At 45.9% G+C, this 27,926-nt stretch overlaps 4 protein-coding genes and 1 long non-coding RNA gene across 5 annotated transcripts in view; 3 read left to right on the top strand and 2 right to left on the bottom strand.

Annotated features, from left to right (window-relative positions):
• The window catches only part of HN1 (hematological and neurological expressed 1), a 7,461-nt gene extending 478 nt beyond the window's left edge, over nt 1-6,983 (top strand). Inside the window, exons 2-4 of the mRNA XM_017811825.1 lie at nt 132-229; nt 1,849-1,876; nt 6,011-6,983. Coding sequence (XP_017667314.1) covers nt 132-229; nt 1,849-1,876; nt 6,011-6,159 — 275 coding nt within the window. The 3' untranslated portion in view covers nt 6,160-6,983. The remainder of the gene's footprint in view (nt 1-131; nt 230-1,848; nt 1,877-6,010) is intronic.
• A 957-nt stretch (nt 6,984-7,940) lies between these two features.
• Nucleotides 7,941-14,418, top strand: NT5C (5', 3'-nucleotidase, cytosolic). Its single transcript, XM_017811901.1, has 5 exons — nt 7,941-8,177; nt 12,854-12,954; nt 13,035-13,095; nt 13,852-13,966; nt 14,050-14,418. Exons 1-5 carry the CDS (start codon nt 7,995-7,997, stop codon nt 14,190-14,192), a joined length of 603 nt encoding a protein of 200 aa, XP_017667390.1. The 5' UTR covers nt 7,941-7,994; the 3' UTR covers nt 14,193-14,418.
• A 354-nt stretch (nt 14,419-14,772) lies between these two features.
• Nucleotides 14,773-17,292, bottom strand: ARMC7 (armadillo repeat containing 7). The gene is made up of 3 exons (XM_017811896.1): nt 17,000-17,292; nt 16,777-16,920; nt 14,773-15,812 (listed from the first exon to the last, which is right to left on the bottom strand). Exons 1-3 carry the CDS (start codon nt 17,262-17,264, stop codon nt 15,475-15,477), a joined length of 747 nt encoding a protein of 248 aa, XP_017667385.1. The 5' UTR covers nt 17,265-17,292; the 3' UTR covers nt 14,773-15,474.
• LOC108495818 lies at nt 17,265-21,989 on the top strand. The gene is made up of 3 exons (XR_001874236.1): nt 17,265-17,333; nt 18,937-19,009; nt 21,445-21,989. It is a non-coding gene; the product is annotated as an uncharacterized LOC108495818 (long non-coding RNA).
• Nucleotides 19,099-27,338, bottom strand: SLC16A5 (solute carrier family 16 member 5). Its single transcript, XM_017811892.1, has 4 exons — nt 27,119-27,338; nt 23,740-23,883; nt 21,873-22,727; nt 19,099-21,545 (listed from the first exon to the last, which is right to left on the bottom strand). Exons 1-4 carry the CDS (start codon nt 27,336-27,338, stop codon nt 21,304-21,306), a joined length of 1,461 nt encoding a protein of 486 aa, XP_017667381.1. The 3' UTR covers nt 19,099-21,303.
• Nucleotides 27,339-27,926: the final 588 nt, after the last annotated feature.

Below are 27,926 nucleotides of genomic sequence, written 5' to 3'. Positions count from 1 at the left end.
TGGTCAAACTTTAATTAAAAAAAAAAAAAAAAAAGCACCTCCCTCAGAGTACCCAAACCTGTAACTATTTATGATCTGCTTTCCTGGTAAGTTTATCTTGCAACCTGATTGGAATCAATCTCTGCTTGTAGGGGCTAAGCCAGGTGAAATCAGAGACAACTGTGAATCATCTGGACCACAAAGAACAAACTCAACTGAGGCAAACTGTGGAGACTTTGTAGATCCCAAGGTCAGTACTTGACTACAAAGAGCCTGATAATGGGCAATTCACGCCCTGGGTGGTGTTGCCTTACAAGTGATGTTCACACACTTGAGAGCATTGTAGGATTCGAAGCCTTGTTCTCAATCTGCTTTTTTTCCTGAAGGTTCCACCTGATACTCTTAAATGTTGATGGAGGGCTGGATTTTTCGCAGGGACCACTTTCCAGAGCTCTTAACTCGTCTTATTGCTGAGACAGTAATGAAGTGCTGCGAAATCTAATTTCAGCTCTGTGTGTGATTGTGGGTTTAGACATTTTATAAACAATGGTTACCTGCAGCAAACGCTGCGTGGGTCTGACAAAACTTGGTTTCACATCTCAACAAGTTCTTGCCTCGGTAGCATCAATGCTTGTTTTATTTGTTACTGGTGTTAATAATACCATTAGGTGTGTTATTTTCTATATAAACTGTTCACTTGGTAGCAATATGGAGCACGATTTCTAGTGTTAATAGAGATAATTAAGTAACATTTGCTAGATGTATGATGACATTTGATAAATGTGTGATTACATTTAATGGGAAAAACAGGATTCCTCTGCACAATGGTTCAGTAAAAAACCAGTAATTCCTCTGACCTTAGAAACACAGGAATGCAGGGTAGCCTGCACTTGCATGAACAAATTTTAGTGGAAAAAAGAAATCTTGTTGTTTAAAACTTGAGCTTTAAGTTGTCTGAAAAGAGCTGGGTAAGTAAATAGTTGATCTCAAATGTTGTAGCAGACACCTTTTGTCTAATGTTTTATTTTGGTAATTCACATCAAGCATCACAACCCATTTTTGTTATTAATAGGAGCTTTAAGTCACAAAACTGTTCTTTGTTACAGAAAATGTCTTGTTTCAATTTAGCAAATATAAGTGAATTAAATTTATAGCTGCTACCACAGAAAACAAACTGTTTAGTTTAATTGTATTTTCTGCCAAATTGTGTTAAACACTGTGGTTCTCAGCTTTGCAAACAGATTCTTCCCATGTGGAATAGTTTACTTTTATGCAGTAGTTCAGCTGCAAACAGCAGAAGCTGGAGCTGGTGAGCTGTAGCCCAGCCTGAGATTTAAGGTGGTAAATTTGTGTCAGTTGCTGTGCTTCTTTATCCCAATTTCTGCAGTTTCACTGTGTAATTAGCAATGTTAAATCTATGAAAGCTGATAAAACCTCATGCCATTGAGGAGCCTCGGCTGCTGCTGGGAGACTCTGTATCTTTGTGTCAAGCTGCAGCCTGTGAACAGACTCAGTATGTAAATAACGTTTAACTGTGTATGTAGTGAAGGAAACTTTATCAGTGACGTTGCAAAGAAGCTGATCAGCATTTCACAAATGAAATTAATTATCCTGGGTAGAACAAACGCTCTTGGCCATGTTAACAGATAAGTGTTTGGTGTTGCAGAGTTGCTCAGTAGAAAGGAGAGGACACTGAACTGTTGCTCGTGGCTCTCAGTGTAATTCGTTTGTCCCTTCTGCTCTGCAGTGAGGATGTTCTGGTTCCTGTCAGTGCTGCTGGATTTAGGATGCTGTGCACAGTAAAGTGTTTGTGCCCACCCATGTCCTTTGTGAGATGTGAGATATAACATGTTTCTCTCTCTTTTCCAGGGAGGAGATGTTGGTGGTGAAATTTCTGGTAAGTAATTCCTTCAGACTCCTGGTGAAAGCCTTTTGCAATAGAGGAGCATATAGGATGTATAAGTGGTCATGTATTAGGATAGAGGCAGATTGGGGTTATTCTGGAATCCATCAGATCAATAAAGTGACTCGACTGCTTCAGTGGAGTGTGGGTATGGAGTGAAATGGTGGAGTGTCTGTGAGTCATCAGGTTAAAAAGGAGAACAGTCCTGCTCGTTTATTTTGCCACCAGCTGTTGGTGTAAAGATTTGTCTGAGTACTAGAAGGCAAGGTGGAGACCGACTTGCAAAGATTTCAAGTGATTGAAAGACTACACTGCTGTTAGAGTAGCTTGTAATTAAATAAGACAGTCAACTTAATTGATTTCAGTTTAAAATGTCCTTCTTTCCTATTGTCTTCTCATACAGCAAACTCTACACTCACAGAAATAATCAAACCCAGCTACTGCATCTGGAAGTGTCTGCATTAACCAGCTTTTAACTTCCTGTTGCCTTTTAAATGCTGATTTTTGCCAAGGAAGTTGATCTGCATACTGCAAATATCCTGTAAACAGAGACATTTCCCCTAGCAGCACGTGTGCCAGCCTTCAAGTGTTTTTTCTAGCTCTGAGGCTGGAAATCTCTCCTTTGTAGGGTTCACCCTAGGAATAGCTTACTTCCTGATGACAGGAATGTGTGTGTTGACCGTGGCTTTCCAAGTGCTACTTTCAACACCTAAGAGTGGTGGGAGATCACTGAGGCCATTAACAGCTCCCTGTCCTGAAAAGACCTGCTGGGATGGGGAGAGCTTTTCCAGAACGTTTCAACTACCTCTTAAATGGTATCTGTGCCCAAAATAAGTGTTGCCTCTTTAGCAGGCAGCTTCTAATCAAACTGTGTACAGGATTTAGGATTTCTTTCCCATGTCTGGCTGATCTTAATTAGCACTGCAGGCATCTGGAGTTTATGCCTCGAGTAGGAGGATGTGGTTTGCTAATAGAAGTAAACTGCTCTAAGGGCTCTGCTGCTTTTCCTGGTGCTTGTTTAAACCAGCTCCCCACAGGGCAGAGGAGATCCCACAAACAGCAGTGAGGTGAGAAGGGCTGGGATGGGAGGAGACAGAAACAGAGCTGGCTGGGATCAGGACAGCTGAAACTTGAAATGCAAAGTGATATTCCTGACTCTTAAATTTAAAAGTTCACATTTTTCACAGGTGTTTTATTTGTATTTAGGTTTGTTTCTGGTGAGTGACAGCGAGGGAAGTTCTTATCAAGGACCAAATAAATGTTTGCTGGGAGATGGTTAAAAAAAAAGTGTTACTGAAAAGTAATTGGGGTTGTTTCCTGTTGTGGTCATGAGTAAAAATTAAACTTTTGGAGATGGCCAAGATGAAATTAAAATGACAAGCAAAGGTTTGAATGTCAAACTTTCACTGATGGTACTTAGGAAGGAGTAGGAATTTAATGCTTCCTGGAAATGGTGTCTGTGGCAGATCCCTGAGCATCCTGATGAATTGTTAAATTAATTTCTACCATTGATAACTTTGGGTATTGCATCTTAATGGAGCCCAGTCTCGTTGAGGTGTGCCACTCCTCCCCTTGATATTCCTGTTGGGCTGGTGAACATCCCACCTGGCACACCTGTGACTTTGTACTGGATTTGCAGAGCTGTCTACGGGGTTTGAAAAGAGTCGAATGAATCCACCTTCAAGCAAAAGCTGTCTGCTTACAAGTTCACAGCACAACCAGAATCTTAATAGCTTCCCATCATGTAAAAATGTTTATTCTTTTGAATGTGGAAATCATTTTCTGTATGTAACTGATTATAAAACCCCAAGTAGGTGTCAGGTGGGGTGTGCATATTTATTAATCACACCTGTCTAGGGGAAGAAAATGTTCCTTTTGCAGCAGTTTTCTTGCTTCCTGTTTGGGAGCTGTAGTTCCTTTCTGTTCAGAGTTTCAGGGGTTTGCAGTGCACTCAGCAGGGAGCTGTTCCAGGGAGTAGACCCTTTTTGGGATGGGAAGATCTTCAACATTTGAGCTGATCCTATTGCATTTACTTTAGTCATTAGGTTGGCAAATATATCTATACCTTGATTGTGTGAGAAGTGCTGATGTGTCATCAGCTGGCTGAATGAGCTACACAGACTTCCCCAAAAGTCTCCTGTGGTCTTAATTCATGTTTCTTTTGTGATTCAGTGGCACTGTGAGCTGAATGAATGTGAGCAGCTAAGGAGAACTAGACAGTGCATGACACACACAGGGGAAGGTGGAGTCTGGCATTAGGGGCAGATGATCTCCATGGATGCTTGTGCTGAGTCAGCAGGCACTGGGACACGGCAGCTACAGGAGCTTCAAGCTTAAAATGTGGTATTAAGTGTTTAGTTCAGCTGTGCTGGTGTGTTAATGAGCACAGCAGAGAGTCTGTAGTGTAGATTATTCCTGATTGTGTGGGGACTATGCTAAGATGCTGGAGTTCTTTGAGATTATTATAAGTGTGGATACAGGGGGTTCAGTGGACAGAAGTGGGATTTTGGTGTTTCTGATAAATCCTGCATCAAATATTATTTAAAAGAGATAAGCTGAGTTGCCACGGAATTGGAGGAAAGGTGCTCCTGGGGGTAGGAAAGTAGCTAAAAAATAGGAGGCAAAGGGTAGGGCTTAGTAATTGACTTTCAAATTGGAAAAACGAGCCATGGGAAGTGATGTGGAGGTAGTTTTATTCAGGGCCTTCATCCGTGACCTGGAAAAGGTAATGAACAGTGAAGTCTCCAATTTTGTTGGTGATATGAGCTCCTTCAAGTAGTCAAATTGTGCTGATGGTGAGAAAATCTCCCTGTCAGAAGGACTCAACTGAATGAGGTAGGCAGGTAAAAAGGTGGCAGGATAATCCTTATGTAAGTAAGTGTAAAGTAATGAATCCAGGGGGTGAAAAAACCCAACACCTAAACCATGGCAGCCTTGTGTTCAGCTCTGTGCTGTGATGCTCCCAGGATCTGCCTTGAGTCTTGGCACTGAGTGTTCTCTGAGATGTGTGGCAGTGGTAGCAAAATGCTGGATGTCATCAGGGAGAAAATGGAAAATTACATCATTTTGTCTGTAAACAGTGGCACACCCACATCTTGAATCGAGTGTGCAGTCCTTGACACGTAAAGAGCAGAAGGTTGTGGAGGTGAACAAGGAAGGTAAAGGGGTGCAGTGGCTGCCCTGGGAGGTGAAACTGAAATAGTTGTGTCTCTGCAGCTTGAGGAGGAGGCTGGGGGAGGGAATTTAATCAAGATTTACCAAACGTGAAGCTTAGGGTGAATGTGCAGCTGTTGTCTGAATCCTCCAAACCCAGGACTAGTGTTCTTTAGATTAAACTAAGGGGTCTGTTGAAAACAGGTGAGGTGTATCTTGACAGAGCTGATGGTGAAGCTTTGCTCCCCTCACTCCCCCAGTACCCAGGGGGCCACTTGGTGCTGATTTGGGCCTTTGGCTCAGAAGTGACTGTGTTAGTCCATAAAAATGTGAGATGCTAATGTACTTGCTGTACTCAGTGTCAGCGAAGCAGATACATTAGTTATTTGCTACAGTATCTAAAGTGCTTCCTGTGAAGAATTCCTTCTGTGTCCTGTCTTCACTTGTGGCTGTTCAGAAGGACTTAAAATAAACTATCATGTGCTTCCCAGGGAGTGTACAATCAGAGGCTCCCCATGCATGGCTGTTCCCTGCTCTGTTCTGTGTGAAGCCTCAGAAGTGTGTCAGATCCTCTTCCCTCCAGTTACGAAATTGGGAATGTAGTTTGAGCTCTTGCTGGTGCTTCTGTGACTCGGCTTCCAGCACCTGCTCAGACTTGAGTTACTGTTGCCAGAGTCACACGCTGACTAATTATATGTACAAGTCTTAAGCCTTGAGCTGCTTGTCATTAAGAAAAATGAATTGCTGGTGTCCCCTAATAGCAGCTGAGTGAATGTGGCTCTTGATGAACACCCAAAACCGAGCTGGAAGGCAGAGTCCATCTGAGAAACACTTCTGAGGGCTGAGTCTGCCCTGCCCTCGGGTTGCAGCAGCACCCGAGTGTGTCTGTGCACCGGGAGAGAACTGACAGGAGCCAGCAAAACATCTGGCTCTCCTCATCCACATCAAACACCTTAAAAGCTTCTTTTCTTCTAGAAAACATTGAGGCTGATGTAGAAGCTGCCCCAGGTCAGAGTGAAGAAAAATCCCTGCCTGCTGCACCTGTTCCTAGCCCAGTAGCACCAGCACCTGCACCGTCCAGGAGAAATCCACCCGGTGGCAAGTCCAGCCTAGTCCTCGGTTAAACCTTTCCCTTCCTGACTGTTTTGAACTCGTGTCTGTTTTCTTTCCCCCATGCTTGTGAACTGCACAACTTGAGCCTGACTGTACATCTCAAATTTCTTTCATTAAAAAGAAGCACTTTATGTACTCCATCTTTTTTTGAAGTCAAGGGTTTTTTCCACTTCTGTCCTGTGTTTCCCCCAGATCTACTGGAAGTGACATGAGTGTTTTCTAGTGATAGACTTGAGGGAAAGCTTTATGAAGTATTGTAATGTAATTCAAAGGAGAGTAGCTTGGTTCTAAGTGTGCTTAGAGGGTTTTTGTACTGAGGTTTGTTTTTTTTTTAGAACCCCTTAGCTTTACAAGGGTCTAGAATCCTGGTTACCCAGGCCAGCAAACAATCAGCAAGAGCGGTCCCTTCCCTCCACATGTGGGATTTAGGGATCTAAAAGGCTTCATTGACTGCATGTGGTAAATGCCTTGAGCCCTGCTGTGCCATATAAATCATTGAGTGGTTAATGTACACCATGCTGCCTTTAAAAACAAAATAAATCTTGATACTGGACTACTATGATGCAGGGTCTGTGCCAAATAGAGGGCTGATGACCAGAGCCACCTGGCCTAGTGCTGGGAAGGGGCTGATTCAGACTTTATTCAGTAAAGGTGGAGTGGATCATATAAATAAGAATTACAGGGCATTTTTTTTTTACAACTGACTCAATGCTGTGCATGATCATGCTGGTGCTTGACCATGAGGTGAAAATCTCATCCTTTAAAAGTGTGTGTTGTAATTTCACGGAGCTGGATTGTTGCTTAAAAGTAAATAATATAGAAATTTTGAAGCTGTGTTTCCTGTGTGGGTTTTATTTCGTGGTTTTGGTTTTGCCTTTATTCTCAGTTGTCCTTGTCTCAGCCAACATGCCCTACTCCAGCACAGGTGGGATGCAGCAGAGGAGGAGAGTCATTGCACTTGGTTAACATCACCATCATGTGCCATCTTCCCCTGAAGAGATTGTCTGACTTATCTCTTAATTTTTGTCTTCTAGAGCAGAGAAATGTGGAATATGGCTTGGTATCTCTAATCTGGTTTATTCAAGATACTTTTTTATCTCAAGAAAATAGAGGAAAGTTTATATTCCTCACAAAAAAAAAAAGACAAACCAAAACAGGATCCTAAAAAGGGAGGTGACTGTGAGTCCAAACTGTGGAGTTCTCTGCTGTCCTGGAGGGACCTGCTGCAGGATAAGCCACAGCAGAGGATTTGTATGGAGCTGGTGTGTCTGGTGGCAGCTTTTCCACCCTCCTCCTGGAAGAACCGGTGCCTGAAAGCACCCAGGCTTTCCAGATCAGTGCTGGAGAAGCCCTAGCCCGAGGTGCTTAACCTACAAAACTGGATTTGCTCTGACGTGCTCCTCCTCTCCTGCATGGGGGGAGAGAGGATTCTTATCCCTCGTGTCCCCTGGGCTGCAGGACCGGCTGCAGGTAGAGCATGGGAAGTAATCAAATTATATTTCCTTGGCAATCCCCAAACCCAGTGGAACTTTATTAGTGCTCCTTTATGGTTGCTGAGGCTTTGGCCAAGCCATGCTGCTGCTGTCCCACCGCCCTTCTCCCCCTCGTGCTGCGAATGTGCCCACTGCGGGATCCCGAAGGGTTTTGGGGGGTGCTGTTCGCTTTTCCTCGGTTCCTGGCGGATCCCAGCGCTGTTCCCACGCGGGGCTGCCCCGAGGAGCCCCGCCCACCTCATGCATATTCATGTCCCATCATGCATATTCATGTCCCTCCCACGTGTGCCGGAGCCGGGGGCGCTGCCGCCCGCATCGCCCGCGTGTGCCGGGAACCGGGATCTGGGATCGGGATGGGCAGCGCGGCCGGGCCGCTGCGGGTGCTGGTGGACATGGACGGAGTCCTGGCCGACTTCGAGGGCGCGGTGCTGCGGGAATTCCGCGCCCGCTTCCCGGCGGAGCCGCGCGTGGAGCTGGCGGAGCGCAGGGGCTTCTCGGTGCGGGAGCAGTACCGCAACCTGCGGGAGGACCTGGAGGTGAGTGCGAGCCTCACCCTCCTCACCCGGCCCGGAAACCTCTCCCTGCCCACCCTGGCTGTGCAGAGCTCAGGGTCGGGTCAGTATTTTTTAAACAGCCATGACCCCTTAAATTACCTACAACTTCCTTTGTCCGTGTATAGTTACATGGAATTCGTTTAAAGAATACTAATTTAAATAATAAATAATGTTTATGTAAAATAGTAACCAAATTCATGCCTACTCTCTATATTTATAATTTTCCTAATTCCAGGAACTTTTGAGCCTCGATAGCTGTTGATTAGACTGTCCCTTGGTGACCAGCAGGAAGGGTGAAGTCTGGGTTCACAGTATTTTTAATTTTGCATTTCGTGCAGCCTTGTTTTGTATAATGATAATTAGTGATGTCTTCCAGGAGGATCACCAGCCCTTTGCAGGGAAGTGTGTGCAGGAATTGGCAAAGAGCAATTCTGTCATCAGACTCTTCACTGAACCATGTTCAGCTTGTTCTTTACCCTACTCGTGTTCCTGCTCTTGCTGTGCAGCAGGAGTAATAACTTACCCAAAGCTCCCTGAGTGCTCTGTGAGTGTTAATGTGGCTCCACAGCAGGACAAGAAATATAAATGTTATATATGGGTTTGTACAGCTAATGAAATCCTGTGTCCATATTCCCTCTGCATGCCCTGACAAGCAGAGTGCATGGCAGGTAATGATCAGGAGCAGCATGCAGAAAGCTCTGGAACACCCTACATCCATGCAAACTGTTGCCATTTTTAATGTCTGCTAATGACTGAATGAATATCAGAGAGGTTTGCAAGGCAAAATCAAAACTACTGTGAATCCAGACTTCACCCTTCCCCCTGGTCACTGCAGGACAGTCAAGGACTCTTTACAGAGCCTGGATGCTGATCCAGGCTGTGCCATACACTTTCCCTGAGAGGTTCATTGCTAATTTTAAGGTCCTGTACTGAGCCTGTAGGTTTTTTTTACTGCTCAGAAACAACAATTCACATTGATTTCCTTCCTGTTCCAGGCTCCTGCACCAGGGTGATGGATGGGAATGCTGGGTCCAGTCAGCATTTCCACAGGCTCCAAACTGCCCGAGCTCTAATCAATGACTATTGATGCTCAGAAGTTCCTGGACCTAGGAACCTGTAAATATAGCCAGCAGGCATGAATTTGGTTATTATTTTACATAAACAGACATGATTTATCGTTTAAATTAGTATTCCTTAAGTGAATCCTGTTTAGGTATATATGGACAAAAAAAAAAAAGCAGGTAATTAAAGGGGTCTTGAATTTTTATTTGTTCTTATTTTGAAGGTCTACAATCTGATCTATCAAAAAAATTGTGTTTTGTTCTATTTCTGGCATTCCCATTCCCTCATTTGGTTCGTGCTCATCCTGTTTCTCCCCAGCCCTTAGGTGTGGCAATGGAATAACCAGATAACTGGTTTGAGTCCCACGCAGATCAGCAGTGGCAGAAAGCTCTTATCTTGCTGTTCATTACTAGCCTGGCTTCCTAAGGAAATTAGCTTTGTGGAGCTGTGCTGTGTGTCTCCTTCAGTAACCTCTGGAGTTCTGGGCTGCTTTAGCCACAACAATGAAGTTTTTAAGATTTGAAGCTCCTTTGGGTTTTATGTAAAAATCATAAAATAGTTTAAAAATAGAGCCCTTGTTAGTTCTGCCGTGGCTGTACAGGGTGTCTGTGAGGCAGGAGAATCCCTGTGGAAGGTCTCTCCTTGCCCACAGCTGCAGGAAAAGCTTCAGCAGGAACCAGCAGCCCAGACACTGAGGACAGTTTTTCCATCCTGTGCCGGGGGGTCTGTGGGGCCTCATGTCCGTGCAGGGAAACTGAGTCTGCACTTTGTCAGTGCTGAAAGGAGGGGATCAGCAGGACACCAGGGATCAGCTGGACACCAGGCTCTTTGTGGCAGGTGTCGGCTGTGCCTGTCCATGAACCACCAGGGTGTGGGATACTCTCATGCCAGGGGGTGGGAAGTGCTGTGCTAATGATTTATGAATCGCCTCTTACTGAGGGGTGTTTATGCTTTGTTGGTGCTGAGCAGCTGCCCCTTGAAACTGGAGCCATTACTTGGGGTTTTATTTCTGTTTTGATCATTGATTTCACATTGTAAATCCATTTTATTTAGAAAGACTTTTAATCCATTTTATTTTGTTCAAAACTTTCTTTATCTGCCCCCCTGCATGTGTAGCCATTTTGATGGGGATTTACCTCCCAAGAGTTTGGGATGTGTTTCCTGGCCCCAGACAGTTTCAAAAAAGGATTCAACACCTCCAGCGGGGGCAAAATTTTCTAGAATTATTTTTAGGTGTCTAGAATTGGTTTTTTAAATGCCAACGGGAAAGCTTAGGGATAGAGGTAGTCACTCCAGTTTTGCATCCAAGTTGTTATCTTGCTAATGGAAGTTAAAAGGAAACGTTCAGGAAGGAAAATGGTTTTACTTTCAGTTTCTAATCACTTTTTGTTTCTTGTGGGGGAGGGAAATGGCTTTTGATTCTAAGAGTCATCAAATCGATTTTCTTTTGCCAGCAAAAGCCAGACTTTCTTGTGACGTAGTGGAAACTTGCCAGTTTCTGGTGACTTGCTGTAGGATAAAAGAGCTTTCAGACACAAGCCCTGAGTCTGTAATTCAATCTCCTTGGGAAGAGCTCCAGGGAATTGTTGCTGGGATCAGGGAGGCTTTGCATGGAAACAGAGATCTGGGCAGATCTGATTGCCACGTCTGCACCCAGAGACTCCTCAGCCTCTTCTGATTTGCGTGTGAAATCAGGCAGTGCTTCCAAATTTCTGGCTGTTGATTTATGAGTATTTGCAGATGATGATAACTGAGTGAGCTCTGGGATCTGGGAGACTGGTTTAATGCCAACTCCTTCTCATTGCCTCTTCATTGAAATGGTCTTTATGTTGATGTTCCACTGGTGATACAGAGCAAAGAGACCATCAGCTGGACTCTAAAGCTGCCTTGTACAATTTCTGAGCAAAGGCTGCAGCCTGTCTTTGAAGAATACTTAACAAGAATTAAGTTTTCAAAATTGTTCAGTGGCATGGGAACGTATGACTTTAATGCTGGTGGAAAAATGCTGTTTTGACACCTCTGAAGTTCACAGTGTGACCCCAGGGAAGGTAAGATTCGTGTGTCTCAGGGTAGAGAGATACTGGAAGCTGAACCTCTCTGTCTGAGAGTCAAACTTAAACCTGGAAGTGGCCTCAGCACTGCTGTGGGTCCTTTGCCATGATGGGATGTGTGATAAGGGGGGAGAAAACCCCATGGGCTGTGACCCACTCTGAAACACTGATTTAACACAGGCCACTGAACAGTCAACAGAGAGCAATCTTTAAAGTTAACTAACCAGAACTGCATTCAAACCAATGAATTTCATAATAATAAAATGTATGAAAATGTCTTATCAGTAAATTAAAAAAAAAAAAAGGACTAGAAGGACAGTCCTACCTAAAGGCACTGGAATTGCCCTGGAAATACTGCATTTCCTTTTAGAGGCTATAAATGCCACTGTGCTGTATCATATTAAATACCTTTCTGTACCACTTTTGGGTACTTTAGCCAAAATGGGATAACATTGCTCCTCCAGTAGTCTTGTTTCTTTCCTGTTTACACTCACTTAAAAATTATTCTAACTTTAGCACAAACCTCCTTTCCTACTTTTTCACCATTAATGACTTCTCTGATTCACGTGGCATCCCACATGCCTGTTTGGAAGGTGGGTTTACACCGAGAGCAGGTGCAGACACAACAGGGATAAAGCCCTTAATCCCCCTGCTCAGCCCATCGTGGGGCCCCGTGCCCTGAGCCAGGTGAAGGGAGTGCTGTCCCACAGCACCCCCAAACCCAGCCCAGCTGGGGGTCACGGGGTGCACAGGTCACCCCAGGGAGCCAGAGGTTCCTGGGGAAGCACAGGGATCCACCTCTGAACTTTCTGCAGCAGTCTGACGCTCTTTGGAGCAGACTTCACCACAGAGGAGCAGCTCCAACCGTGCTGGAGTCGAGGTCTGCTCCTTCAGCAATGGGTGTTTTAGTGGGTGATTGAAAATCACAGAAAGCAGCAAAGACACGGAGCTTTCCCAGTGCTCCCATCCTCACTCTTCCCTCTTGCTGAAGGGACTCACCCCAAATGTGTGGGTGTGCTGACTTGGCCATTGGCACGGTCGCCACTTTGCCCTGTTTGCTCCGAAGGAAAAGAGGGATATTGGGCAGTGCTTGTGTCTGCCCAGTTTTCCCTGGTAAATTCCTGAGTCATCAACAAATCTCAGCCAAGCATGACAGAGGAGCAGAAGCCTCAAACTTGTTCCTTTGGTTTTCACAAGAGTTAGTCCAGAGAGACCTGGTGGAAGGGGTGAGGAGGGAGCTGTCCCTCTGCCAGAGCTCAGTGATTCCAGCTGTGGGTCAGGGCTGTTTGTGGTGGGAACAAATCCAGGTCAAGGTCAGCTCTGCCTCCTCACTCCGAATGAGCCACCAGGGAATGAATTCTTGTGTGCCTGGGCTGGACTTTTCCTGGAACCCAAAAGGTGAGAAATTTTATAATCCACTCTTGGGGGGAAGCATCACCTCTCTCGGCAAAGTGCTGGCCCTGTTACACACGGGATAACTGGAGAACTGCTGGGACATCTTGGATCAAAGCATAGGCACTGCTGACTGTCCTCTGTCTCTTCCAGGCCAAGGTAGCCAGTGTCTATGAGTCACCTGGCTTCTTCCTGAGGTTGGATCCAATTCCAGGAGCCCTTGAAGCTATGAAGGAGATGATCCGCATGCAGGAGTAAGGACACTCTGCAGCCCTTTTCCATGACCATACACACTTTCCCCCCTGACTGCTAATGAAAGCTGTTTTCTTTTCAGCACCCAGGTGTTCATTTGCACGAGTCCTCTCCGGAAATACGAGCACTGCATCGTGGAAAAGGTGGGAGAGAATTTATTTTGCTGGGTTTAATGCTGCTTTTGCAAGGCCTTGCTGGTTCATACCACCAAGACAGAGCCATTCCTTTATTAAGGCAGTGGCTGCTCTGGCTGCCAGGCTTCCCTCAATCCCTGTCCGAGGAACAGCTGCCCAGACACGGAGCAGTAGCTCAGGATGGGGAATCTTGCAGTGCCACGTGCTACCAGAATTACTATGGAGCACGTGAGCCCTGAGCTCTTGGAGCTGGGCTTGGGACCAGTTTATCAGGAGGCGATAGCAAAGAAACTGTTGTAGTTCCCTACAAGGAATGGGTATTCCCAGGGGATTCCACGCTGGAGAATCCTCAACCAACAAAACCTTCTGTCTAAATCTGGAGACTGAGATATCCAGCTGCCCCAAAAGAGGCCAATGCTGAGTTGAGGAGGCTGTGGTGTTGGAATTAGTCCTGTTTGCCACTGGCACGAGAATGGAGGGGAGACTTTGGTCACTGGAGTGACTTGGATGGGCACAATCCACGTGCTCTGGGCAAGCAGCCAGTGCTGCTCACAAATTCAACAGTTCAGCATGGCCAGGGCAGTGTTGAGTGAAGGCTGTCACAGGTTAAATCCGTCCTGGGCTGTGGCCAGGCTCCACACGGGGATTCCTAGACAGAGATGTGGGCTTACAGGGGAAAAAATTACTGCACTAGGGCTGACCTGGCACGAGCGATGTGCAAACTGAGACTACAGCTGGATTTTCTCTTACTCCTTGTCTCTGCAGTATAAGTGGGTAGAGAAACATTTGGGGCCCGAGTTTGTGGAGAGGATTATTCTGACCCGAGATAAGACCGTCGTAGCTGCTGACCTGCTGTTTGACGACAAGGACACCATCCAAGGTTTGAACAGTGCTTCCATCGCTGGCTGCTGGCCAGGGAGTCACCCCCAGCTGACTCCAGTTTTCCCCCTTTTCCCTCCCCAGGTGCGGAACCGAACCCGAGCTGGGAGCACATCCTGTTCACCTGCTGCCACAACAGGCACGTCCAGCTGCCGGCCCCGCGCCGGCGCCTGCTCTCCTGGGCGGACAATTGGAAGGCCATCCTGGAAAGCAAGCGCAGGCAGTAGTGCAGGAAGGGGATGCTGTGCCCTTCCCAATGCCAGGGAAACCCGTTCCCAGGAGCCAGTGAGCACCGTCACCTCGGGGTCAGTTATAATAACAAATGAGCTGCCACTGTCAGACTTGGTACAGAGCTGACTCTCTCCACATTTCTGGAAGATTCCTCTGCACTCAGTTAACCTCTGTAGCATTTTGGATGTTTGCTGTTTGGAGAAGAGAAACTGTAAAACACAAGCAGCTGTGGGTTGGTTGGATTTTTGCGTGTGTGTGTTTAACCTCGCTCCTGTTTGGTTTGTGCTGTCCGGGGGTGGAGAGGAGGAGAGAAGAGGAAGAAGAAAAGCTCTTGAAACTTGAACAGACACAGCGTGGGTGTCTCTCAGGGGGCACCGGGCTCAACAGCCAAACCTTCTAAATTTTATGTATTTAGCCACCCTGGCTTTTGGGTTTTCTCTTGCCTCATTGGCTGATCATGAAAGGAGACCAAGCTGGCCTCGATTTCTGGCCCATGTGCTTGAGTAAGAGTGGGCAAAGGCTGCAAGTGCTGCAGAGAAATATTTATGAGCTCATACAGAACTGATTACACAGCATTCAAGTTAATGTTTTATTAAGAGAAGGTTTTACAAGACAGCAGCTCTCATGAGCCAGACTGCTGTGAGCCATTTTTTTTTTTAAATCTTCACCTTCCTCACCAGTGGTAATGAAAGAAAAACAACTTTCCCCTTCTTGATTTAAAAGATAGTTACAGCCTGCCCTGTGCAGTGACTCAGGAGCTGGGTGCCTATGCCACCATGAGAGGGTGGCATAACTAGTTCCACAGGGATGTAGAAAGATTGTGAACTGCCAGGGCAGGAAAACTCCTTCTTTCTCTGCAGGAGGAATAAATTTCTGTGACATTTTGAAGTCATTTGAGTTGACGCTCCATGTCACTTGTCATTGACACTGAAGGGGAGCGCTGCAGCAAAATCAGCCAGGAACTGGAGGGGATATAAGCTGCTCAATAACCCAAGCAGAAAACCCCTCACTGCTGGGAAGGGTTATTTGTGCAAGCTGGATGCTGGGTTGCACTTGGCAAAGTGCTCTGCAACAGCCATAACCTGCTTTATTTTAAATATTTGCTGGTAGTTTTAGCTGCATGCTTGGTCCAGCTGCCATGGTAGTGCTGCACCATCATCTTTGTTAACTAAACCCCAGTGCTGGTAGGACCAGCTTCCCTCTTTAACATTTTTTGACACGCTCTTGACCTGCTGAGCAGAAAGTGAGAACAGAGGGCAGTTTCCCTCTCAAACAGCTTCAGTCCTTGGGGAGGGGGATCCCCACTGCTGTGTGTTTGCTGAGATTCCTGGCCTCCTCCACCTGAGGAGGGGAGCAGTAATCCTCCAGGAAGAGGGTTGCCAGGTTGCTGAGCCGTTTGTTGGCTGAGAGGGAGAAGCGGAGCATGCACTCCACCACGGGCAAGGCCGTGGTCTGGTGCCGTGACTGCGGCGTCGTGAGGAACATCAGCGTGGTGACAGCTGACACCACAGTCTCCTCGTTGGGGCTGGACAGGCAGTTGATGATGGGCTCCACCCCGTTGGCCTCCAGGATGTACTCTTTGTTAGTTTTATCCAGGCACAGGTTACAAAGACCACCTGAAACGGCAAAAGAAAGTGTCTGACAAGGCAAACTCTCCACACCCTGGTCTTTGTCACAATCAGATTCAAATTTAAGCTTGTCCTGTCTCTAACACAGAAGTAAGTATCGAGATTTTCTGTGAGGTTTGGATGGAAAATTCTTCACGGTTCCCTAGGCCGTGTTTTGTTGATGCTTTCCAGAGATTTTCCACCAGCACATTCCTCCTCCTGTGTGTCATTAGAGGGCACTGTTACGGCTGCACATAACTGCTTCCACAGAATGATTCCAGGATCGCTTGTCCCTAACTGAGGATACCAGCCAGCAGTTTACTCCACGTGTTTTAGAAAACCAGAGAATGGACATAACAATGTTGGGTAAGAGGCACAGAATGTTTGAACTTGAAACTTTGAGAAGCCACAAACCTTAAAAATCAAGTATATTTATTATCATCTCATAGAATCCCTCACAGGATCTGGCCCCTTAGCTTATGTTCAGACCATAAAAAAAAATCACGATAAGGCAGTTTCTCAGAGAATTTATTAAAAAGTGTCAAGTAAATATTCTAGAAGACCAGCTGTCAATAGCAGAATGGTAACAGTGGACCTGTACAATATATCTGGCTAAATTTATGTATTAATTATTGCTTCTCTATAGGAGAGATTTTAGAAAAAAGTCAATCAGGTAGTGTTTACTTATGGTCTGGGGAAAAAAAACCAAAATCCTTTCCAGAAAGTGTCTTCATCAAGCTCTATCAGGACAGGGGGGGACATGCCTGCCTCTGACTTCTCTCCCTATTCCACATGTTCTGCACTAAATGAGGTTTTATCAGCACAGTGTGGGTCTATTTTTGGAGCCTGATTGCTGATACATTTTGCGGGGGTGGGGTGGGGTGGGGGATTAACCACCAAACCAGGTGTGGGACCTGGTGTCCCCGGACCTGCCAGGCAGGTGCCAGCTGAAGGTGTTCGGGGCAGCCCTTACCAATGGCAAACTCCACAAGGGTCTCGTTGTCCTCGGTGAGCATATCCAGGAACAGATCCAGCACCTGGAGCTGCCGCAGGTACTCGTAGTTTTTGGGATCGTAGGCGAAGTTGGCCAGGTTCGCCAGCACCTGCTCCTTGGCCTCTGCAAGGGAGAAACATCAGGTATGTGAGGAAACACTCAACATGAGGGGAGGGAGTGAGCGAGCAGCGGTGTTTGTTACCTGGGCTGTCCGTCACCTGGAATTCGGTGACGAGCGCCTGCAGGTACTCCAGCCGCCCCAGCTCCATCGCGGGCCCGCCTGTGGGACACCCCGTTCCCCTGGAACCCCGGGCAGTGCTGATCACGGACAGCTCAGGGACCTGGTGTCCCGTGGGATGGAGACAAACCGGCCGCTGCAGGCCGGCGAGGAAACACCACCACCCGCCATTTTGTGGGCGTGACACGGCGCGAGCATCTCCCTCAGGCGGGGCGGGGGCGGCCGCCATTTTGTGGGCGGGCGGGGTGGCTCCCGTTCCCTTCAGGTGTGTGTGTGGGGGCGGCTCCTCCTCCCCTAGGTATAAATTAATAACATATATAGTATACGATATATACAAATATATATATAAATATATAAGTATACATAAATGTATAAAAATGAATGACCCTGTGTCGTGGTGTTTGTGTTTTGTTATACGGCAAAGCTTTGCTCTGAAAAGGAGTGACTCTTCCTCGCTCCCTAGTTAATCACTCATAGAGTTTTCACGTATGTATATGTTTTCCTGCTCAATCCCAATCCTGCTCTCCTTCCAGTTAGGAAGCACCTGTGGTGGTGCTGCACGTTCCGGTTTAAATATGGGATTGAATCTTGAAGACTAAAGAAGGGCAATGAAAATGGAATTTTTTTTCCTTTCATAAAAGACGAAAGGATTACAAGCTGAGGGGAAAGGTGAAACCAGGGTGCAATACATTCCCAGTGAGATAAATTACCTGGGAAAAAAAAAAAGAGGCAAAGCCAGGGAGTGAATTATAACAGTTGAAGGTGATTCCACCCCGGTTTACAGTGGGCACAGAGCAGAGCAATTCCCTGGTTCTGAACTCACACAGCTCAGTGGAAACACCGGGACTTTACGTGTTGCAACTGGGTTCAGGTGTGATTCATGTTCTGTAAATAAACATCATGTTCTGTTAATAAACATCATAAACCTGGGAGGGGGTGTGGGACTTTGCAGAAATTTGCATTGCTTTTATTGAAGCAATTACACGCACAGAGGTTCTGCTGTGGATGAGGAGGGAACAGGCTGTGAGTACGTGTTGTCTTTTTTTGTTATCTCAAGTGCGATTGATTTTCACATACAGCAAATTGAACCTGGACCGATCCACCAAATTCATGGCACCAGTGACAAGAGTGCTGGGCTGGCAAACCTCTCCTACCACACGGCACAAAATATCTGCCTGTGACCACATTAAATAGAAGGATGAGCAAAGAAGCTGCGCTGAATGCAGCTATGCTAAATATTTTAACGTGGTAACGGCATGGGAAGACAGAGAAAGTGAAAGGAAAGTCATTTATTTTTACCTGGTACAAAAATTTAAGGCAGGCCTGTGCTAGCAGCTTCAGCTCTTAGCATAATTATCAACTGAAGTCATTATCTATTTGTATGTATATAGACATCTATATATTCGTAAATATATCTGTATATTTGAGTATATATATATATATATATGAAAATTGTCAGCAAAGGTGCTACAGACCATGTCTATATTAGAATGTTTTGCTACTGTAGTAACAAATCTCTTTTAATGTGTACCTTTTTAAGTGGTAAGTGTTGACATACTTTAAAGCCACATCTGTCATTAAGTAGAAAGTGAAGGAGTAATGTGAGAAAGCAGGAGCAGAGAAAGCACAGGGGAGCCAGTCAATACAAACAGAGCAATACTGGGATTGACTAATAAGAGGGGGAAACTGTGTTTAAAGAGGTAAAATGCTATTACTTCTGTTTATAAGTACTGCATTTACTCACTCAGTACTGGCTGTATAGTTTAATGGTCTAAATGCTCCAAGCACTTGCTGTTTGCTGGAGTAGTTTGCACAGTGTGGACTGATATAGCCTGGGTAGATAGCACACCAAATCCAGAATTCAGGGAATTTTCATCTATTAGTTGTTTCTTTTCTTACAGCTATGAGCCAGGTCTGCAAACAGCAAGCCAAGCTCTTAAATCAAGTGATTTTGCACTTCTGAGGTTTTTTAAGGTGTGTAAGTTTACTGTGACTTTTTTTTTTAATATTAAATATTAATAAATAATATCCACATTTAATGCAAATATTAATATTTTCCACATATTACATTGGCAGAGTATCTAAGGCTTTTAAGGATTGCCATCTTCCAAGTGTGAATTTCCTGGTGAATGTTTCATTTCAGTGAGAAAACGTGCTTCTTGAACTTTTGTTTTCTCTGCTATGGCAGCTCAGACATCTTAACTCACCCGTGGAAACACAGCCTAAAAGGTTACCTCTTCTCTGTGCAGGATTTGGTTCCAACCTCTGGGTTGTGGATTACTTCTAAAGGGTCTGTGGAAAGTAATGAGGGGAGACAACCCTGTTTTCAGGCAGCTTAAATTCTGTAAGGCTGTTAGAAAGGTTGTATCACCAAGTTGAGAAACCTTAAAAATTTAAGAATTACACACAGAAAAGATATCAATCTGTTCAGCTGCTTAGCTGTTTATTTGCAATAGCTAGAAGAGATTTGGGACTTGATCCTTCTTCATTGCTTTTTGGGAGGGAGAAAGCCCCATCATTTTCCTAGGAATGTACAACAGTCTGTTTTGGCAAGTTGAGAAGCACCAGTCCCTGCTTACTTTGTAGCTATGGACCAGGTAAGCATTACATAATTTAATAAACGCACTTGATGAGAGATTAGATATGTATATCTCCCACTAATTATCTTATTTAAGTATAGGTTTGATCAGGAAATGCAAAGTCTACTGGTTCTGTAATCCTTGGGCGAAGATACTGAGCTGTGGAAGTAGAAATCCTTCTGAAGGGCTGGTACCTCCTCTGTGTAAGGCCAGCTGTGAAGCCATTGTAGTCTCTGAAGATCTTGGAGTCAGTTTTCCAGCGGTTCAATTCAGGTTTTTGGTTGGTTGGCTTGTTTTGTCTGGGGAGCTTTAAAGAAAACTGTGGGTTTGTCGGTAGGAATTTGATATGGCAGTTCTTAGATAGGCACTGCAGTTGAGTTTGGTATAACAGGTCTCAAGGTAAGCACTGTAGTTCAGTTGAGAGCTGTTCCTTTTTCCATTTCACTCCCATCTTATGCTTCCATCTTTCTGATGGTTCTAATGTGTTGGGTAATTTTCACCTGCCGTGTTTTGTGAGCTCTTACCTGCTTCTGTTGGATCAGGAATTATACAGAATATGAACAATTTGTACCTCAAGCTGATGCTGAGGCTGATGCAGCCACCACATGAGCAGTGAGAAGCCTACCTCCTGGGAATATAGCAGGAAAAGCCACTTGCAGTCAAGGCTGTAAGGAAAGCAAAGTCAGCAACACTGGCTTTCCTTGGTATACCTTCCCCCACAGAGTTCTTTGTAAGTCCTGCTTGTGATTAGAAGAAATATAAGTTATGCTTGTACAAAGTTCTCTATAATGAGCATGCTGGTGCAATTAAGTCTGAAAATATAAGACTAAAGAGCTGAATTTATTTCCACAATTGCTTGGAATTTGGCCCTATAAAAGGAGGCATCCAGTTATGCTTAGGTATGGTAATACCTTTGCTCTCTCCCCCAAATTGGTTCCAGGTAATGCTGAAGTGTGTTTGCACAAGCCATGAATCCTCTTTTATGATATATCAAGCAGCACTTGAGCTATCACTAGTTATACAAAGCAGGCACTCCAAGTTTTGGTGTTTTTTTTTTCTTTTTGATGCTCTAGAGTTGAACCTTTCAGGCTTTGAAACTGCTCTTGGCATGAAGAATTCGTGTATATACCTTGTAGGAGAAAATAATTGGTCTTTCTAGAGACTTGTCTGAGTTCTGCAACCCATGCAGCTGCTTTCAGATAATATTTAGAGATGTGGAAAATAATTGCACTCTTCCTGTAGAAAGTGTCTTGCCACCTGCAGCATAGGAAGCAACCAGGATACTTGTGCAGCAAAATTACAAGTGAAAGAACTACTCTTATGCATAGCCATTAATCCATGTTGTCCAGCACTTCCAATGATTTCTTAAAGGTAGTGACTTAACCCAATTGAACTGACACAGCTTTTTGTCTCCTTCTGTGGCTGTTGTCCCATGGTTTGCTTTAGGAGAGCACAGATTTCTCTGTCCTTCATCTCCTTGGCTGGTGCTGGGTTTGGGGCTCATCCCATGGTCTGGATGCTTCTCTTGGAGTCTGACATGGCCCCTGGGAGTAAAAGTGCAGAAGGAAGATGACATTTGTGGAAAGCAGACTTTTTTTTTTTCTCATATGTCATCAGTGCTCGGCCATGTGTAGCTTTGTACAGACCACATCATTGTGTTGCTCTTTTCTTCCCTTCTTTTCTTTATTTTTATATGCTCGTGATGTACACGACTGCTGGAGGGGGTTGACTTTCAGCCTGTGGATCACTTGGCTTTTCGCTGTATGGATATCTGGAGGGATTACTCAAAGGTACTTTGGAAGCCTCTCTCAATTTGTTTTTTTTTTCCAGAGCACAGAAGCTGAGCCCCATAAATAATGCAGCAGATATCAGAAAGAAGCTCGAGGTGTGGAAGACGTAGAGGAAATCACCGGTTATGTCTACCAGGAGACCTGAAATAGAAGCCAAAGAGAAGATGCACACTAAAGGCATAAATTGACACGAATGTTAAACCTAAATAATTCAGTAAATTGCCATACACAAAAGATAAGCATTCTCTGATGGGTTAAGTTCTCTTCTCTAAATTCTAGGGGTTGGTTGGTTTGGGGTTTTTTTTGTAGTCACCACTCAGGTGATGTTTCTGCTTCTGTTGAAAGTATTTCTCAATACACACAGAAATCAGAAAAGAAAAGAAATTGTAATTTTCCCCCAAAACTGCTGATTCATTTAGTTTACCCACTGCCACTGTGCCAGCTTTTTCCTTGCAAAGGTTCTCTCACCTGTGAGTGGGGGCCCGATGAGGAGAGTGATGCTCTCCACAATGGTGAAGAGCCCTAGAGCACTGGAGAACCTGTCCATCTCCACCACATCCATCAGCACCTGGAAGGTGAGTGACCCCACCCCGCTCATGGAGATGCTGAGGATGACGCAGTAGAGGATGAGGACTCTGAACTCGGCTGAAATGATGCAGATGAAGTTGCTCAGCCCGCAGAGGAGCGCAGCCACGCTGAACAGGTAGATGCGCCTCCCTGTGAACACCCTGTGCCCCGAGAGCAACCCTGTGAGAGGGCGGATGAAGATGTTGATGAACCCGATGACGGAGATAAGAAGAGCTGCCCTGCGTTCCTCCACCCCATTGTGGATGGCATAAGGCACAAGGTAGATGTGGGGCAATGCAAACCCCATCATCATCCAGGCCACTCCAATAGTGTAAATCTGGTAACGTTTGTTTTGGCAGAAGATGTCAAAAGCCAGGTACTTCTGCAGCACCTGGAAACATGTTGTCCTTCTGGCATGCTGCTGGAGTGCGGGGTGGGGAGGAGACACTCCGTTGGACAGCTGTGCCTCCTCTGCTTTGCTGCCTGGCTCCTCTCCAGGCTCGGGTGGCTGTGGAAGTGACCCGATGGGTCTCATGATGGCTCCACAGACACAGCAGTTCAGGAGTATTCCTCCAAAGATGAGGAAGGTGTTTCTCCAGCCCATCTCATTCAGCAGGTACTGAGACAGCAGCGGCCACAGGGTGAAGCCGAGGGAGACGCCGGTGGAGGCCACGGCGTTGGCCAGCGTTCGCCACCGCACAAAGTAGTAGCCCAGCACAGTCACTCCTGCCTGGAAGCTGAAACACGATCCCAGACCTAAAGGTGAGAATAAAAGAGTAAGTGACCACATGTGGTCCCTCTGTGTTGTCTTAAAGGGTGAAAACAGCACAGATTCAGGGTGTACCCACAGGTGATTTCATCTGCCACTGAAGCATTTCCTCACCTGCCAGGTTCCACAGCCTCCAGGGGTTGATTAATACTCAGAAACCCACACTAGGAATGGAGAAGGATGTTGTGTGTAAATTAAACTACTTGCGTTCTTGGGTATACTAAATATACTGATCTAAACTGACATTTGTCTGGGGCACGTTGCCATTCCTAAAATTGTTATGGAATTGTTCATTAAAAACTTGGGTTTTATACCACATGCAACAAGCAGTGCTGCTTTCCTGACACTTTCATCAGGGCTCAGGGAGTTGCTTGTTTTTCTCTCTATGCAGTGGCCACAGCATAGCTTGCAAGATCCAGCAGGATGGGTCCCAAAGTAAGGAATTAATCTCTTTGTGTTATTAAAAACCAAGAGTTGAACGTCAGTCACACAGGAGAAATATTTGGAAAGGATAAGTTCCCATCTGTTACTTCTGTTCAAAACCAACATGGTCTTTTGTTAGAAAAAGTTGTCTCCACATTTCCCCCGACTGGGAGTGGTGAAATATAAACCCAGGGAAACTGGGAAGGACATTATCCCAACACATTACGTTCCAAGATTGAAAAAAAAAAAAAACCAACAAAAAAATCCTGCTTTATTGAAAGACAAAGGGCCAAGAAGCAACTAAAAGGAACAGACATCTTTGCTCTCCATTTTGCCCTCTGGAGACCTATAGCTTTTTCCAGAGAGAAGCATTTCACGGTGAGCTTGGATGAGTGTGTTAAAGGGGTGTGAAGGCCAAGTCTAGTGGCTGTAGGATTCCTGCTGCACTGGGGGATGTTGCATTCTCCTTTTTCCCAGATGAATGGAAAAACTTGAGCACTTAGTCAGGACCCTCCCCATTCCCCTTCTCCCCATCAAGCACACAGCTGGGTTTTCCTGCTGCTTGCTGGCACGTACCGGTGATGAGCCCAACTGTGAGGTAGAGCTGGCTGATGGACTTGCAGAAGGAGCTGGACACCATTCCCAGCCCACTGAGCAGCCCTCCCAGCATCACTGCAAACCTGCAGCCAAACCGCTTCACCAGGATGCTGCAGAGGGGCCCTGGAAGCAGGGAAGAAAAAAGGGAATCGGTCAGGGAGGAAGGAAATATTTTGTACCTGCTGGATTGCTGCAATTGTCAAACGACTTACTCTAGAGACCCTGAGGGTTGTACCAGCAGCTTTATGTAGCTGGGGGAGCCAGGAAGAAAAAAATACACTGCCTGATCCTCCCAAGTGCTTGGTCAACTTGTTAGCTGAGGGAAAGGCTCCTGAGATCTGCTGGGATTTTGGCCATCGAGTAGGATGTGATGGATTTTCATTAAATGGACTTGGAAATGGACTTTTGTTGAATTCTGTGAGGTTGTGGTAAATAAGTGGTTTGTTAATGAAATTAGGCAGCCTTCATTTTGGGGTAGGGAAAGATGAGTTCAGACCTGCAGACTGTCAATGGGAAGAATGTGCTTCTCTCTGTATGTTCTGGCAGAAGAGGATTTGAAGGTAGAGTTTCTTTCCCTGTTCCTTTGAGGATCCTCAGGATTTTCCATGTATTTTTTTTCCCCCCAATTCTGAACACTTAAGGTTATATAAGCAAATGCAAAATGACTGTAAGCTGCAGAATTAGGAGTCAGTTAGTGCAGAGAAAATAACCTGTGGCATATTTGTGACCTAAAACGATATCTGGTTTGAAATAAAATCCATACAGTCAAATGAACAGTGGAACATTATTAAAATTAGGACTGCAGCTGTCTGTATTTCGATCTGCTTGGGAGATTTTCACCTCAGACTTCGCTGGCCTTTGAAAAACTGTTCTGCAAACGTGACTGGATTATTTTTCCTCCTGCTGAAGACATTAGGGATGGTACTGCTGTTTAACCAACCCAAGTAGCCAGAAGGCATAAATTAAACACTCCAAAATAATGAGATTGGCTCTAGAAACCATAGGGGATTTTCATTATTTGTTCCTGATAACTTGCTGTCTGTGTTTTAAACGTTATTTCTCACTTGCCTGGGGCTTTTGTGCTTTTCTTTGCAGAAATAATATCAACAAAAGCGATGCATTTGTATGAGTGAGTCCAGAAAGTTCCGTGTGCATGAATATCCAGGAGCAGGAACCTGTAAGGGCCTGAAATCCACTTTTGGAGGCAGATGTAGGATCCTGAGCTCTCTCAAATGATTTTATAGCAAAATAATCATTAATGGCTTTTACCTAGGAACGTAGCACGGGTAATGAGATATGTTTGACTGTTATTTGTGCTGTGCCCTTCCCTGTTTCCTTCCATAGCTCTGTGGAGCTGCAGCCAGCTCTCCTGCATGGAATCTTCTCCCCGCACTGACCGCCCCGAGAACGGGGTGCTCTGACCATTTCCCTCCCTCTTTACCAATTTTTGCAGCAAATATTATTTTTTCTCCCTTTGGTTCCTCTGAATTAAAAAGAATAAAGGCAAAGAAAAGAGAGAATCTCCTCTAAGAGACACTGGTGACAGCAGGGTGCAATTCTGGGAAAGGTTTAAGTGCTGAGATGATGGCTGTAACCAGAGAACCTGAATCAAAAGGAGCCTGGCCCACTGCAAAGGAGATCAGAAGTTGCAGCAAAAGCCATATGTGTTTGGCCTGAGAGGGGGGCTTTGGTCTGTTTATTTTGTTGGTTTTTTCCTTCCTGGTTTATGGTCATGTTACTGCTGCCTTGTGCTACTGGGGAACAAGAACAAGCACCTCTGTGCTGTAACAGCCTGCAAGAGGAGAGATAACTGGCAAGGAAAGTACAACCGTCTGGCTGTGCCCCGACAAAATCTACTGTAAATATCATTAACATGAGGCTATTCCTTCCTTGCCTAATTTGTAACTTTTGGATCAATTAATTGGCTGTATTTATATCAGCTTTTATTGTGGTTCCAGCTTCCTACACAACAATTACTTCATTAAAGATGATTGGATAATTGATACTTTCTTGTGGATACTGCCAGAGTTCTCCCTCCTGGATACGTTGGGACCAAGTTGCTTCTGAGACCATTTCCTAAAGCCAGCAGGTCCCAATTGGATCCTTCCCACTAACCACAGCAGGACCACAGGGGATGGAAGGCAGCACAGGGAATGCCCTCATGCTTTGGAATTTGAAGCCCCAAGGACACTACTCTATTTCTGCTGACTCGTAGTGATGACTCTTCCCCTTTTTGCTTTCCCCGCAGTCTCTTTCCATCTGCACCTTGATATCCTGGACCCAATTGTTCTTGCTAAGGTGCAAACTCTCAATTCCATGCCAAGTGGCTCTCAGCCAAGTCCTGCACAGGAGAGACTGAACCTGCCACAGCCTTCACATCAGCGTGACCCTGGGTCCTGGTTTTCTTTTTTTTATATATATAATGTAGTGTCAACTTTCACCAGCATTGGAAGGGAGCAGGTGTGAACTCAAGGAGCAGCTTGGATACATGGGCAACACTGGGTACTTTGCTTCTTTTGCCTGGTGGGGTTTGGGTCATCTGTTTATCAAATGAGCACAGGAGTTGCACACAGAGGGGCCACCGAAACACGGACCACTCCTTGGGAAGCCCTCAAGCTGCTGGGGATTTGTTTTTCTCCTCTATGCAGAAGTAGAAGAGAATCCCCCCATCTGTGTGTGCAGTTGGGGACCACCGTCCTGTGCTGCTCCCTCATTTTCTTTGTGGAGGGGGAAAAAACAATGATTGGCTCCACTATCCACATACCACAACCCCCCTCCACCCAGAGGGTGCCGCCTGACCCAGATTCTGCATCGATCCAGCCCTGCTCTCGTCCACCCTGCGTGGGTGTGAGCTCCATGCCACCGCCCAAGGAGCTGCTTTTAAGCCTCTGCCTCAGCTGACAGCTTGGAGGAGCTTGGCTTTTGGCCTCTCTCCAGCCCTGAAGAACACAGTTGTCATGTGGCACTTGGAAGGAGGTGTGCTCTTGCAGACAGAGGATGAACCAAGAAAGCACCCAAGCTCCAGCACTACATGCCAGCTTTATTCAAGGAGCTGTGGGAAACAACTTTCTGTTATTGCTGGTCTGGAAAAGCTGGGCTTGAGAAAGGGATTCATTTTCTTTGACAAAGGGTCTTGGTTGACTCTGAGAGTGACAGAAGGGTATCTGTGGGCACTTAGCTTTGGGCTGTGGGATCCAAGTGGCTGGGAGATGCTGTGCATTGCCAACCAGTCAGTCTGCTCAACCTCCCAGTCCCTTCTACTGCCCACCTAATGAAATGCTAGAAGTGTCCTTGTTACATCCCCCCACCAGCAGCACAAGGGCAGGAGGAGGAGGAGGCCGTTCCCTGTGTTACTCACCCCCTCCGTGCACCACAGCCACCATGATGGACGAGAACCACGATGTCTCGCTGTTGCTGGCATGGAACTCGTGCTGGAGGTCCGTGAAGAAGACCCCAAAGCAGGAGGAGAAGCCCAGTGTCAGCGCCTGCAGCACCACTGCAGCCAGCAGGACCATCCATGCCCATCCCTGGTCCTGGGGCTTGGCAGCGCCACGTCCTGCTGCTCCTCCTCGGGACATGACAGCTCCCTCCTCCTCCAAGCCAGCCTTCTGGGGAAGGGAGTGCAGCTACCGTGCAACCCTCAGCCCAGCAAAAGGGCCTTCAGGGAAGAACTGATGGTGTTCCCGAGGCTCAGAGCACTGGTGTGTCCCACACCTTTTCCAGCTGACACTCTAGATTTCTTGCTCTGCATTTCTTCCAGCACCTCCCTTCCTTCTCGCTACAGGATCCTGGCACCAGATTGCTTAAGGAACAGCTGCCTTTTCCTTTTATATTTCACAAGACTGTGACCACAGCCAGGTAGAGGACAGGACCACACCTCCTCTGAGGTATGAATTGGCTTTGCTGCGTTCCGCCCTTATTTTCCCTTTCACCTGCTTTCATCATACGGAGTCCCCTTGCTGGCAATTGCTAAGGTCACTCATTCCCCATGCCGAGAAGAGGAGGAAACTGCAAATGCCAAGAAAAATAGAAACATATGAAGGTTGCGTGTCACAGCAGAGGTCAGTGTGAACCTTTCAGGAAAACTTTATCTACTTACAAAGTGCTAGTGGTGCAAAAACATTTTGAAGCCATTAACTAATTAGCATCCAGTGATGGCAGATAGG

Source organism: Lepidothrix coronata, unplaced genomic scaffold (assembly GCF_001604755.1).
Source record: "Lepidothrix coronata isolate B3197 unplaced genomic scaffold, Lepidothrix_coronata-1.0 Scaffold34, whole genome shotgun sequence".
Classification (NCBI taxonomy): domain Eukaryota; kingdom Metazoa; phylum Chordata; class Aves; order Passeriformes; family Pipridae; genus Lepidothrix; species Lepidothrix coronata.
This window is presented reverse-complemented; position numbering and strand designations above follow the sequence as displayed.